This window comes from Rhyacophila brunnea, unplaced genomic scaffold, assembly GCF_057557595.1.
Source record: "Rhyacophila brunnea isolate RB1 unplaced genomic scaffold, BYU_Rbru_1.0 scaffold_1, whole genome shotgun sequence".
In the NCBI taxonomy this organism is placed as follows: Eukaryota; Metazoa; Arthropoda; class Insecta; order Trichoptera; family Rhyacophilidae; genus Rhyacophila; species Rhyacophila brunnea.
In genome coordinates this window covers 23,170,278-23,185,612 of record NW_028232751.1, presented here as the reverse complement: position 1 = coordinate 23,185,612, position 15,335 = coordinate 23,170,278, and the positions used below count along the sequence as shown (strand labels likewise).

Below are 15,335 nucleotides of genomic sequence, written 5' to 3'. Positions count from 1 at the left end.
CATCTTTCCGGAATATAGAGATAGTATAAATATTCACAGAAAGGTATGTTAAGATTGAGTTATCTATTTCCGTTTATATTCTTTTTATAAATACATGGATTGATGAATTGATGGACACAGTTTAAATATTAAATAACAAGCTAAAAAAATTAAAAATATATATACATAATATATATTGTTAGAATACCTAAAAGGTCGACACCAGTCCAACTATATAATAGAATTAATTATTGTAACTATTGGTTCATGATATAATGCCATTTTAATAAATATATTTTAGTTATTTAATTACTTTAATTACAAAAACGTTATTGAATGTTATTTTTAAAAATTTCTTGATTGATATCTAGAAGAGTATTTTGTCACCAAAATGGTATAATAATAGCTCTTTATGGTGAAATTTTAATAAAAAATTTGAATTATGAGAGATAATATTGATTACGAAAAGATATTTTTGAATGTTGAAAATAACGAAAAAAAATATAACTCAATTTGTTGTTCTTCTCAATAGAAATATCGCAGAATCATGTGTTTTTACAAATCAGAGGAGAAATTTACAATATATTATTATTATTTTAAACAGGGTAGGTACATATAGTAAAATATTTCTGGCATATATTAAAGTAAGCATATTTTAGACATGGTTTGAATTAGTTCGGTAGTATTTTCAAAGCAATGGACACATATTTTATATTATTTAAATTTTGGCATAGTGTATATTTCTCAGAAATAGACTGTGTCCATTGGCATTATTGAGAAAGTAATTTTTAAAAATACAAATTGCACTGAAATGAAATTATAAGACATTGTTGATATGACATACAGTATCAAGCAATAGATTAATGTGTACATACAATCAAGTATATATAACAAGGTGAATAAATTTAATTGAAGAAAAACATACAAGATTAACGACAAAAAACAATTAGTGCCTACATCTCTAAATGACGATTTTACTATTTACTTAATCATTATGAGACACGGTTCCAACTATGCAACCTATCACCAATAATTATTAATCGTAAGTATAAAATGCTACATATTTTTTTGAATAATTAATTTTTTTTTAAATAAATTTTAATATTTAAAATAATTCTTGTTTAAGCTACCGATATTGATGATGTTGTTTGCAAAAATTATTTTCTCAAAAATGATTTTAAAAAATTTCGACTTTCCATGTGTTTCAAAAGTTTTTGAAAAATATACAACCGAAATAATGATTAAGGCGGGATTCGAACCCTCCATTTTTGTGCACATGTGCGACACTCAAAATTAAAATACAGCCACCATTGTGATACTAGGAGTGTTGTTTGCGAAGATTAAGGACTTTTTATATATCAAATATACTTACAACTCTCGATTTCTATGTGGCATAGCTGTCGGTCCATAGGAAAGTACTGCAAGTTCATTGGGCATGACGCTGTTATAGTCAATCTATGGATGAAATAAAATGAAAACAATTACGACAAACAGTTAATAATAATAAATAAAACCTCACACAGTTAAGTCGACATAATTATAGTCAATACGATTTTTTTTTCAATTAATAAAACTATTTTTAAATATTTCGCTATTTAAATTAATCGATTTCAATATTATCTATAATTAATTATACACGTTATTATCGAGTATACATTATATTTGAAAAAGATTTATTTTTTTAATAATTAAGTATGTATTCATAAAAAAATATAGCAATATTATACAAGTGAATTATTATAAAAATTTAGAATACACAGTATATTATTATAATATACTACATTTTTTTACTATAGTATATTAATTAAAATAAATATGTTCTGGTAATTATATTTTTAGTATTTACCCATGTATATATTCCAATTATAAACAACTAGTATATTAATGTATTAGTACTATATAATTGATTATTAATTTAATAATAAAACAAATAGTTTCTCTTTTGATACGATATATTATTATACTATGATTATTGAATAGATTTCTATATATACATAGTAATAAATTTAGTAGCATTTAATAGATATTATAATATTTTTTGTATTAATTTTAAAATTAGTAACCTATGAAAACTATTTAAAGTATATTACTAATTAATAATCTGAAAAATCTAAAAGTATAAAATCTTAAATCTTATTATACCAATATTACGGAGGACGTTTTAAGTAATTTAAGCTAGAATAAAATTATTATACTGAATTCATTTATCTAACGAACTTATTTCGTGATATTATATTATTATGAAGGTATATAATAACACATTAAATCAGCAAACATCAGAATAATGTTTCTTTTCAAATGAAAGGCTGGAATCGTATAAACTAGGTAATATAGTTTTTTTTTTTTGAATAATTGAACGCGAATAACTATTGTCTCTTTTTCAAGTTTTGATATAGATACTAAGACAATTTAGTCACATACATGTTGAAAACTTCTAAAATGTATGCGTAGAGGCTGCTAGTTTGATTTATGATGTTTTAATTCAGCAGTGCTTGGTAACACATTTATCCAGCAACGGATATGTCCAGGCTGATGATGATGAATTGTTTACAATACCTAGAAAATATATATAGTAACCATTCGTGAGGAAGCCCTCAGAGTTTAAATCAAAAAAGTCATTATAAGATGAAAAATAATATTCTCTGAAATGTGATTTCCAACAATTTTTAGTAAGTGTTTTGCCAAAATATTTCTAGTAAATAATGAGAATTTTTGTACATTATATTTTACAAATTTATCATGAATATTTATGTGAAAATTCTTCCATTATAGAAATCTTTAAAAATTTGCTTGAATTTATTATATGTACCTAGTTTAGTTTATTAATATAATACACAGAGTAAAAACGCTGCTACGGATAGCTTGCGTAGCCATACTCTACGGTGTGGCGTAGCTTTATTCTACGTCGTAGACCTGTCTTCATAATATAATTATTTGTTACATCTAAATCTAGTCAGCAATAGTTTATTATTGTATACATTAAAGCTAACGGCAACAATTAAAAAAATATTTTGAATATTATCATAATCAAGAAAATAATCGATATCATGTAGTAATGTACCCACAATTTTTTATTGTTATTATTTTGATAAAGTTCAACAAAAGGTAAATTATTATGATGAAATATGTAAATACCATTAAAAAGGTTCTTCAAGTTGCCTAAAATTTATATTATCTTTTTTTTTTGATTTTTTTTATTATGTATGTAAATGCCAACTAAATTAATAAGAAATAGATCGTTAGTCAGTAAATGTTAATGTTCCACGCATCACGCACCAGGAATGATTCACGATGCAATTTGAATATATGTATAAGTTATACTGATTTTTTTTTTAATTAAACCAATATTCTTAAAGACAAACATTTTCAACGATGTACTTTGCATTTTGTTTTTGAAACATTATTTTATCGTATAAAATTGTTTATGTTTATTTTAATTTTTATTATTTTCTTCTCTCTTGTGAGAGTAATATTTTTGTTATAAAGTAAATGTCATATTGTGAATGTTCTGAATTTTGATTTGTTATGTCCACAATGTTTTGTTTCTTAAATAAACAAATAACTTAATTTACTTTAGTACTTTCTTGACATATTACATTTATGGAACCAATTTAATTTGGTTTTACCTGGAAGGTACAACATAACCTTATTTACTTACTAAGTCATATAGTTATATGTGAAAAAGAAAAATATAATTAAATATTATTTTTCAATATTTATGTTATGGTGTAGGTAGTAATAAAACTTTATAAGCAATAATATAGATGTCAATATCACGATTAAAATGATTAAATTACTGATGGTGTTATGAATACTAATATTGACGTGAGTTCCATTAATCTAGTAATGTATCGTTGCATCATGATGTCATTAAAACTGAATTTGCTGGCGTAATATTATGGAAGGATAGTGGCAGATTGCTAAAACGGTGCAAGTGATGATACTCCCAATTATTGAGTTGCTTTGCAAGGAGGCAGATTGATTGTATTATAAATTATCTAAATCGAAATATTGCATAAACCGTACGTTGAATATCTATTTAAGTATTATAATATTATGAATGTGAATATATAATTTTGAAAAGTCTTAGAAACGTATTTTATAGGTATATATTAGAATAAGAAAAAAATAGCAATAAATGGGTTTCAAACACATATCAAGTCAGGTGAATATTCTTAACCAAATGATAACTGAATTTAAAAAAAAAATAGTGTAACAGGAAAACCGATAAAATTCTTTATAAAAAACTTACATAATATTATAGAAAAAGAGAGAGGAAAAACATCCGTTTAATATTTTATTGTTATCAGTATCAGCGTTGAAATATGCAAAAAATGTACTAAAAATTCAACATTTTTTCAAAGACAACCTCGTAAATATTCTGCAATATTTTATAAATCAAATAGTACACTTTGATCAAAGTATGAATTATTTGTATCGTGTATGATGATTTATTATTTAGGTGACTATGTATGTATGTTATATATTAGTGACATATAACAGATGTGACACGTTTTATTACCAATTATATAATTTTGTAAACTTACTTAACATGCATAACAAAGTCAAAAATACCGACTAGAGTGTCTTTATATATTATGTAAGTTATTTTTACAGATATAAATTATTATATCACACAGATTCCTAATATTATGTTGGTCAGTTTTACGTAAATATTTAAGAAAAGCATTTGTCACTTTATTTTGTTGATGTTTTTATTTAGATAGAAAATTATATAAGAGAATAAATGGTATATTGAGCGTAATGGTATATTGAGCGTGAGTAGTGACCTCGTTTCATAGCCATTTAGAAATGGAACAGTAGAGAACGGCATCTTTTGTCTGTCACTGTGCAAGTTTGTGTCTTTCAGCATTATGGATATGTACGACCAGACCTATTTGCTCTCTACTGTGTGATACGAATCAACTACTGAAATGGAAGAAATAATAACTTTAAATTAATTATAAATTAAATTATCAAAAAACAATTTGTAAATTAAATAACACAGAAAATATTATATCGCGAATTTATTTATTTGATTTATTGTTTTTTTTTAAAGGTGAAAGGTACTTGACTTTGACATTAAGAAGTGTTTCGATTTATTATTTTTTGTATGGACTGTACAATGAATCACCGTCTGACTTTTTGCAAACAATGAAAATGTCAACACGTCGGCATTATAGTCGGGAAATTTATCTATTTGAGCTTTATCCCAGAGGAGTTATTTCACGTCAAGAAATGCACCATTATTTTCATCCAATCAACTTTTACACATAATTTATGAACCTCCCTGTCTGCAGAGATTGTCTTCTCTTCGTAGGATTTATAAAATATCCGACGCCAATAATGGCGTACGTAGAAATAATGTGCCTATGTTTAAAAGCTTTATAGAAAGCTGCAGGAGGGGTAATTTTTTATCACCAACTCTACAATAAAATGTAGATATTTACTTGTTTATTTGTTTTTATAAGCAATGGATATTGGCCACTTACTCGGCATACTAGATATTATATTAAAATAACATTTGAAAAAAAATGCAAAAATTCTCATTTCAATGTTAAAAGCCTTGATTTTTGAAGTAAACGTGTTTATTTTTTATTTAGAAATCAACCAATAATTGAATTCATCATGATCATGATCAAGTTAGATATCAATATGCTCTAGATTTAAATATACATTAAAAATAAAATGTGAATTTGTCAGGCCAAAGATAATATGAACCTAATACTTACGACTGAATTAGTAAAATATTGGAAAAAAATGTGATTTATCATTTCATAATATCATATGTGAAGAACAACATTGTAAATAAAATTGATTTAGGAAATCAATAATAAAAATAATATCACGTCATTCAGTAATAATTTTATAACCTACCTCAAGTAAAGATTTAGCAATATCGACTGCATGAAGATATTTATAGAGTATTGATTATAATGGCATTTGATTCTTTGATCTAGTGATTATGCCTTCATAATATTAAAATGAGTTTTGTGGCAATACTATTTAGTTACTCTTATTATTTATAAGTAACTACGCGCCTGAACATGAGTTTTTTTTGTATCCAACGCTGTGATAGAAAAAGGCTTTTAAGATTGTTCCCAGGCTAGAAAGCGAGGAGCATCGAGTGGCATCAGGGGGAATCGAGCGGACGCGACGCCCTTTGTTTTGAATGCGTCGGAAAAAATACTACTCTCTGTGGAAAAAGATAGCGGTGAATGCATAGGATTGTAGCAAACTGTTCGACCGTTTTAAATCTGAAGTGACCAATTCTTTTGTTTCTTTACAATTCATACTTTACCCTCGATCGTACAATTGTGTGTTTGAGAATATTATTTTTAATCTCAGTAAGAGGAAGCATTTAAAATATAATATGCCCAAACGTACATATAAAAGAAAATCACTCTGTGAATTTCTTATTGCTTATTATATCCTACAACTTATGATATAAAATATCCATTTTATTAGTTTTCAAGTCTATTGAATAATTGATTTTGGCATTCTTATTAAGTAAAGTAAAATATTTTAAAGTATCCTTTGATAGAAAATGGTACGTTATTATAATATGTATATATAAAATATAATATATGCCTAGTAGTAATTAGCAGTTGGCATGAGATATTAATTTATTTTAGAAAAATATAGAATAATTTGTTATAATATATCCAAGTATTATAATATTATGTAAATCTTCATATTATCATATTTATAGCCCATCCATGGACTGAAACCGTATGCGGTTTTGAACCGTGTGCTATACTAAGCTTATCATTTCTGGTCATGGAAATATATTACCACAAAGTATATTATAAGGATCTGATCGTATCCGTTTATAACATACACTTGCACTTACAAATTTAGTGAAAATATATTTTCATGAACAAAAATCATAAGTTTAGTAAGGCACACGGATCTAAACCGCATACGGTTTCAGTCCATGGATGGCCTCTTACTCGTTACCTAAAATTTTCCATTCTGTATCAAAGTCGGCTACCTATATATTCACAAAAAAACCGTCAAACATATTTGGTACTAGAAATTTAGTATAATATTTTTTCGATCAAGTGTTCGTAAATAATAAGAAAACGCAATTTGTGAAATTAAATACTTAACATAAATTTTTATTAAATATATAAAAATGTGTTTAACGTTGGTTGAAAAATATTAAAAAAATGGTGAGTGATGAATATAACCGATTTTGCAATCAATCTCTGGTTTAAATAATCAGTGCTTGATTAGATGAAATCGGAATAACATAAGATATTAAAAAAAAAAACAAATAGAGGTAATCGATTTTAATACATGTAATCTTATTAATTCAAACCAAGTGATTTGCATTGAAGATGCCAAATTTTTCTTGATAATATGTGAATGTTGGGTGACGTATTCAATGATAAACTTTTTAATACTATTCAATTTAAAGTAAATAAGAAATCAATATTTTTTAGCATACTGGGTTAACAGTAATAATATCTTATTGGTCGTTGAGTTTATTTATATAAATAATACAAATTATTATATTATTTATACAAATAAAACATTTATTTCAAATGAAAAAAAATCTTTGTAAATAGTAAAATATTCCATCTCCCGCACTTTTATAAAATCAACTAAAAATATTTTATTATGATTAAGATTTGGATTTTAATTAACTAATATCTTGTTACCTGAACAAGCTTGAATACATTAATTCTGGTTTTCTAATCTATGGACACGCCGTCACTATTATTATTATCATGTAAAATAATTAGAAGATCAAATTAGCATATGTTATACACTTGAGTAGGTTGATGGTAGATGTAGTTAAGGCTTGTTAGCAGTTTACTGGTGAGAGGAAATCAACCAAGCTAATTATTATATTGTTTACAAGTTTATCTTAATGCTTCTATTCTCTTAAATATTAGTAGGATTAATACTAAGTAGGTCTAAATTTACATTTTTTTTAATTAATCAATCTCTTTTAGAAATATTAATAATTTATTAATGAATCGACAGTATGATCAATAATTATAATAATACCCCGTTTACACGTGCATAGATTTACTGCGCACAGTAAGAACAACATGTATTATCCTGCAGTTGGAAAGATTGCGTGCATGAATCAAATAAGTTTGGAAGGTTCCGAATTCAACGCGCAAGTAAGATTATTTTCGATCTGCGCCTATGCAGTAGAGCGTAGGGGCGAACATGCCGGTAAAAAAATGAACTACGCATTTAGAGCTTAACCGATTTTCAATACGACCTGTCAGATAGTACTATAAAATGATACCATCACGCCCCGCTTACTCTTGAAGAATGAAATTGGAGAGACAGTAAGCACTTTACGTGTAAACAGTTATTGTTATGAAAGTTTAAGATAAAAACAATCCCCGACAGTAACTCCATGCACGTGTACAGGCGTCATATAACTTAAAATTTCAATATTTATCGTGGTTGAACTATTAAAACCAAGATGTAACAATTTTGTCAAAATATTTTCTTTTCCTTTATATTCGCTTAGTTAAATAAGTTTCTTAAAGACATGTATTATAATATATTAAAAAAATTATAATATAATTTTGTATAGAGACTTTGAATGTAACCCCCTTTAATGTAAGCAATCATTGTATCAATTACAAATACTTGATATTTACAAGTAACCCTCAACCTGTGATTTAAATAATAACTCACTTTGTTGCATATAGACTAGTTTTTTTTGTCTCTCGTGTAAAATTTAATTTTGTCACATCGGAGGTTTTAACTTGATGCATGTAATGACAAAGGTAATTATATAAAGGCTATAATATAATATAATGTAAAAGGAAGACACATCTCTTAGTGAATATAATATGTATCGGAAAGAATTCAACGGATTTATTTGATAATGAGAAAAGTGTTCGAATGCCAAAATTTTCCCTATGAGTTATATAGTAGGTATGGTTCTGAGAATTTTCCATGATATATATTTTAAGTACGAATGCTACATTCTTACGTTTAATATAAGAGAACACTAAAATATGCAAACTTTATTTTAATCTGTGGTAACATTCAACATTTTGAAGGAACATACGAAGCGCCTAGTTTCAAGCCCCCCTAAAATGCTTTTGAAATTTTTTGTTGTTAGATATGTATTTAGATGGATATTTTGTTACATATATAAAGGGGTTGAACTTTAAAAAACGCCAAAAATCGTCAATACGTATGATCAAAAATTAGGGTAAATTTCAAAACCCGCTAAAATGGTTGGGTGTTCTTTTCAAGTACCCCTAAAATGGATAAGCTAAAATATTCTTTAGCATGTACGAAATAAAAAATACATACATAAAGTTCATAGATTTAATAAATATGAGTTTTTTTTCATTTTTCTCAAAACTATCTAAAATAATTTTTCTCATTTTTCTCAGAAATACCTAAAATCGTTTTAGAGGCTTTTGAAACTAGGCGCTTCATTAATAATATTCTCTGTATTATATTTTATATTATTTATTAACATAATACGTACACGTTATTCACAAAACCAATAACGCTTATGAATTAATAGAAAACTCGATTGAAAACAATGATTGATAATATTGTTTGTCATTCATTAATATTTTATATTATTTAATGACATAATACGTACATGTTATTCACAAAACCAATAACGCTTATGAATTAATAGAAAACTCGATTGAAAACAATGATTGATAATATTGTTTGCCATTCATTACTATTGCATTATATTTGAATGCAGTGTTGATTCATGAATCGTGTTGAAAATATATTAATCGCACCGTGAATATGTAGTGACACGGTAAATGGAAATTGACAATATAAGGCAATGGATTTTTTGCAGTAAATAATATATTTCTGCGATATATCATTGGATAGTACAGTTTTCAAACTAGTTTCGATAGTAGTATAAATCAGCGGTCCCCAACCGGTGGTCCGTGATAGAATTTTGGTGATCCGCAGAGTAATTTGAATATACTAGCAAAAACGTTCATCAGCAACAATGTTTGTTGATGATAAGCCCTTGGTAAAATGTTCTTATCTGATAGCACTTAAAATCGCGAGATGTAAAAAACCATATACGATTGGAGAAGATTTAATTAAGCCTGTGAAGAGGTTTTTGGGAAACAGGCTGTCCTGAAACTGAAAGGAATTTCTATGTCCGCAAGCACTGTGCAACGCAGAATTAAAGACATGACTGAAGATATTGAAAATCAATTAGTGATCGTAGGTATTTGTGAAAAATTCTACATTTTATTCGATTCAACTCGACAAAACAACATACATAACTAATAAGGCATTTCTTCTTTGTTTTTTAAGGTTTGATTGCCAAGGAAAATTAAAGAAAGAACTCATCTGTTTGCTATCCTTGCCGGGTAGAAAAACCGGCTCTGAAATCTTCAATGCAATTAATGGTTAATTCCTGGAACACAGTATAGAATGGAAGAAATGTGTAGGGATACACAGATTGTGCCGCGAGCATGACAGGTCTATTTTGTACACAAGCCTACTTTCGGTCCGCTACGGCAAATTAATAGATTAGAAAGTATCGATTTATTAAAACTTATTGTAACAATTACAATGAGATAGCCGTCTGAACTGTCAAAACTGTCTATATCGGTCTAAAATTTATCACAGGGAAGAAAGGTTTATGCACCTCTATGTCGACGTAGAATTCGTATTAATTTAAGTACTAATGATTGTATTGATTCTTTTTTAATAAAATTAAATTTAAAATGTTTTTTTTTGCATATTTAGAATGAATATCTGTGTTTATAAGTTTATTTATTATAATTCTTTTATCATAATATTGACATATCGAATGACAAAGTGTGGAAAAAATACGTGGTAGTGGTCCGCGGGATTCAAGATTTTAAGTTTAGTGGTCCGCGAGGTCCAAAAGGTTGGGGACCGCTGGTATAAATAACGTCAATTAAGCTTTTCATATTTTGGTTATAAATCACGGTCCTAAGTAATAATCTTTTACGCTCCGTTATACCCGAAGAAATTAATCAAATTGTTGGTCTTAAGGTAATTAATTGAATATAATTTTGTGATAAGTGTACGCAACTGTTGTTTTGAAACTAAACAACACTAAGATAATAGAAACTTCGGTTAGCAATCAATTATAGCAACGCACTACCGACCTGTGCATATTTAGTGGGTACCTAAAAGTTTAGGGAAGTTTAATTTATCTTCGCGTAGGACGGGGAGATGGCTTATTTCAGTCGCTCGAAATCATTGTTCTTCGTAGAATTCTCGAGTGAATACTAGAGTTAATTCTCGAGTATTCTTTAAATTACGTATCGGTTTCTTGGAAGTCTTTTTTGAGGAGCGTATTTTTTTACTTTACGCCTGAGTTGGTATACGGTCTACTTAATTTATTTGTATAGAAGTATCTATTGTTGTTTTTATTTATTAAAACGCCATTTTTTTGTAGTACTTATTCCACTTTTAATCAAGAGATTGGGACCGGTTTCATCCGCCTCAGAGGGACATTTTCAACTCTGAGGCGAACGAAACCGGTCCTAATCTCTTGATTAAAAGTGGAATAAGTACTACACAAAAAATGCGTTTTATTAAATAAAAACAACAATACAATGCAGTTCCACCATGAATTGACAGTTAACAAAATACAAGAAATTAGAAGTATCTATTTTATGATATAATATTTACTCTTTTAATGTTTTTTTTTATTTAATGCTGTTACACATTTCTTCGTTTTTCCCAAAGTCATACTGTGAGCATTTTGAATTCACATTTTATAAATTCACCATATTATACTGTAAAATAAATAAATTTGATTTAGAAATAATAACACATTATTGATTGAAGAAAATACATAATGCGAAATTTACTAAATTAGAAAGATCATAGACATTGTTTATAAATGCAGCATGTTAAAAGTTTACCCCGACGTGATATTGGTTTTAATTAACTCATTTAGTGCTAACACCGCAACTGGCGCGTTTGGAGTCGTTGGCCATTAGATATAATTAACGTGTTATTTAAATATGGTAATTAAAAGGTTAGCAGTGATTGGATTGGACAAATAAATATACCAAGTACAAAACAAAATCAACCGAAATATTACATAAAAATATTATTTAATTTTATGCACAAACAGAATTTAATAAAAAATATAATCTAGGTTTGTTTATATACAAAATAAATAATTCGAAAATTGATGACATTATAATATTCTTTCCTTTCTTTTGACCATGTCCGATCCTAATAGGATCATAAGGACCTCCACAGAGTAGAGGTTTGTGTTAACAGATTTTGTTTTTTTACGAGAAATGGATGTCAGCCACTTGCTCAACCTATTAGGTCTATACCCTGACAGAAATAAATTGAAAAACAACATGTGTACTTGCCAGACCCAGGATTCGAACTTGGGACCCACGGCGTTATAGTTCAATGTTTAATCCGCGCGGCCACCGTGGGTGACACTATAAATAAGCATTATAATATCAATAAGAAAAAAAAATATTATTCAATTATTTAAACATTATATTGAAATGATTTTTCATATACCTATACATTATTTTTGGAGTAAAATGAAGTTATCGTTATCATACAATATTTTTATATAATACGTACATTAGTTATCAAAATTTGACAATAAATATTGTTGCCGTATTGAAATCGTGTTGATTAATTATATATGATATAGGTAAAACTTTGAACGCTATGCAATAAATCGTAAAAACATTGCATTTCAAGCAATCATAATTATATAAGCTGATAATATTTGAATATTAGGATTATATTTTCTTCAATTTTATTACGTAGTTGAATAAATAATTTATTTTAGTTGTAAGCATTATATTTTATTAATTTAGTGACTCCTGAATATTATATCTAGAATAGTACTCAATTGGTTTATCATCACTGGTGTAGTTCAGTTATTATTATTAACAGGGTAGAGTCGCCTACCAGATGTGAACTTTAGTATACATTACTGATGCAAATGAATTCTAATTTCCTGTTCATTGGATTAATATTTTAATTATTAATATGAGGTAATTGAGTTTACATGCCTTATTAGTTATTAATAAACAAGTCTCTGCCTACGGTAACACTAGGTCCCTTTTCTGTTATTATATTATAAGACCGTCAGAAAACATTACCCTTTAAAGTTTACGTCAATGCCGAGTATTATACTCAAAATATAATATATAAACGATGAATATGTAGGTAATAAATAATATAATATAGAATACAAAATTAATAATTATTATGATTTTGTTTTAAGAGTTCATGTTGAAAAATTAATAAGTAATAAAATAATTTTCCGAAATTAATAGAATTTGAATTTAAATTATAATTAACAATACAATGAAAAACTTTATGAATATCAATTTTATCGACCCAGATTTTGCCTTTTGGTATCTTAAAGTTTTACATAAATATATAAGTATTTATAGTATTTATACAATATACCAAAATCACTTCCAGTTATATAGATACTATCCAGTATATAGGTCCAGATGAATAAAATCGATTCCCATATAACAATACAAATCAGTCGTCTGATGGAATTATTGAATGATCGGAGATACGGAAATACGAAGAATTCGGAGAGATCCTGATGCCTTCTTTAAATGAAAGTTAATATTATAATAGTTGTCAACAAGCCATGGATTTTGAACGTGCGATCTGCAGCTTATTATATTACAATGTCGGTCACTATATGCATTAGGCAAACGTGGGAGCCTTAGCTGGATTAAAAACTGGAATGTTGCCATTATTAGGGTTTTAGCATTGAAAGTACTTGGGTATCTTCACTGCTAAATCATTCTCTATACATCCAATTGATATGGGTGCAAGTTCCACTAAGTTCAAAATTTTTATAATAGTTATATTTCAAAGACTGTTCCGAATAATGTATCAATAATGAATGTTTTCTTATTTTTGTTATAAATTACAATAAATAAGTGATATCATGATAAATATACGATGCTAAGTATAATATACAATTATAAAAAACAATCTAGAAATCCTAAATCATAAATTATTTTGTACATATACTTATTTTTTATTTACTCGTAAGTAATTGTTATTGTTGGAACTTACATTGTTCTGGGACTTTAATAAATATACATACATACCTACTTAGACAATACGATGTAATATTATAATCTAAATGTTTTTTTTATATGATGTTACATATATATAATCTATGTGTGTCTTATTCACAATACTGTAAGTACTTAAGATATTTATTCTACCACTAAGAAAATGTTTTTAGCGGCATCATCCTCCAAAGAAATATGAAACCCCGCGGAGTTGAAGTATGCTCTCGAGCATTGTTTGTACTTGTCTCAAAACAAAAATACTCTGTCCACTGACATACCTCTTGGGTTTTTTCCTGAAACGGAAATACTCCAACATATATGGATATCATATATGCACTCATATACGACATGTATACACATATCACATAGCCTTGTTTCGGAAACATACAAAGTAGGTAAATTATTCGGTGGAAAATTTAACATCATGTAGAGCACTAGGGAATATGTTTTTCATTTGCGCTTGTTGTGTTTTTCAAATTAATAATATGGAACGAAGTAATCCCATATACGTCATGTCACATAACTTACCTACTGATTTCAAACATAATAGGTATATTGTTGTTCTATATACGATATAAATTTATTTCAATATTAAATAGAGTGGGTGAATACCTAAGTTTAATAAGCATATATCAATCCACTTATTTTTACAAATAATGATAGTTAATGATTTGATCCATTCTCTAAGTCAATGTTCTGTAATATGCAAATGCATATTATTATATGTATTGAAAATTTGTGCATAAATCGCAATGTCAGAGTTTGAATCTGTGACCTTTAAATCAGAATAACAAAATGCCCACACTATCTCTATGTGAAACTTAACATATTGTATCAATTGAAAACAATCAATAAATTATTAAGTATGAAGATTAAATTACAAATAAAAATCTATTCAATTCATTAATCAATAATTCTAGGTGCGACTGGGTAAGACGTAATTCTATAATATCCGGTATCTACCGGAAGTTAGCGATATTCATTTAAACGGAAGAAATCGGAACCTGATTATTAATAAATTATGTAGATTAACTACGAATGAAATACTTTTTTTTTCATTTAATTAAGACTAGAATAATTCACATTTTTCTTTAGTCTTTCTTTAGACAGATTTTTTTTAGCTTATAACGTTTTTTTTTTAAAGAAACGTTATTTAGAATTCTAAATACTTTACAAAGAGTCTAGAGGAAAGAATTAGAGATATATACATATTAACAATTAAAATATAATATGAATCTGATTTGTAAATTAAATCAAATTGACGTAGAAAAAATAAAACGACTAAAATGAAAGTCTTAAATGCCA

At 27.2% G+C, this 15,335-nt stretch overlaps 1 protein-coding gene across 6 annotated transcripts in view; it reads right to left on the bottom strand.

Annotated features, from left to right (window-relative positions):
* Nucleotides 1-15,335, bottom strand: part of Rdl (Resistant to dieldrin) — a 105,112-nt gene that overhangs the window by 16,006 nt on the left and 73,771 nt on the right. For all 6 annotated transcript variants that reach the window (XM_085942287.1, XM_085942249.1, XM_085942271.1 and 3 more), the window contains exon 5: nucleotides 1,352-1,434. In XM_085942287.1, the coding sequence (XP_085798413.1) occupies nucleotides 1,352-1,434 (83 nt within the window). The remainder of the gene's footprint in view (nucleotides 1-1,351; nucleotides 1,435-15,335) is intronic.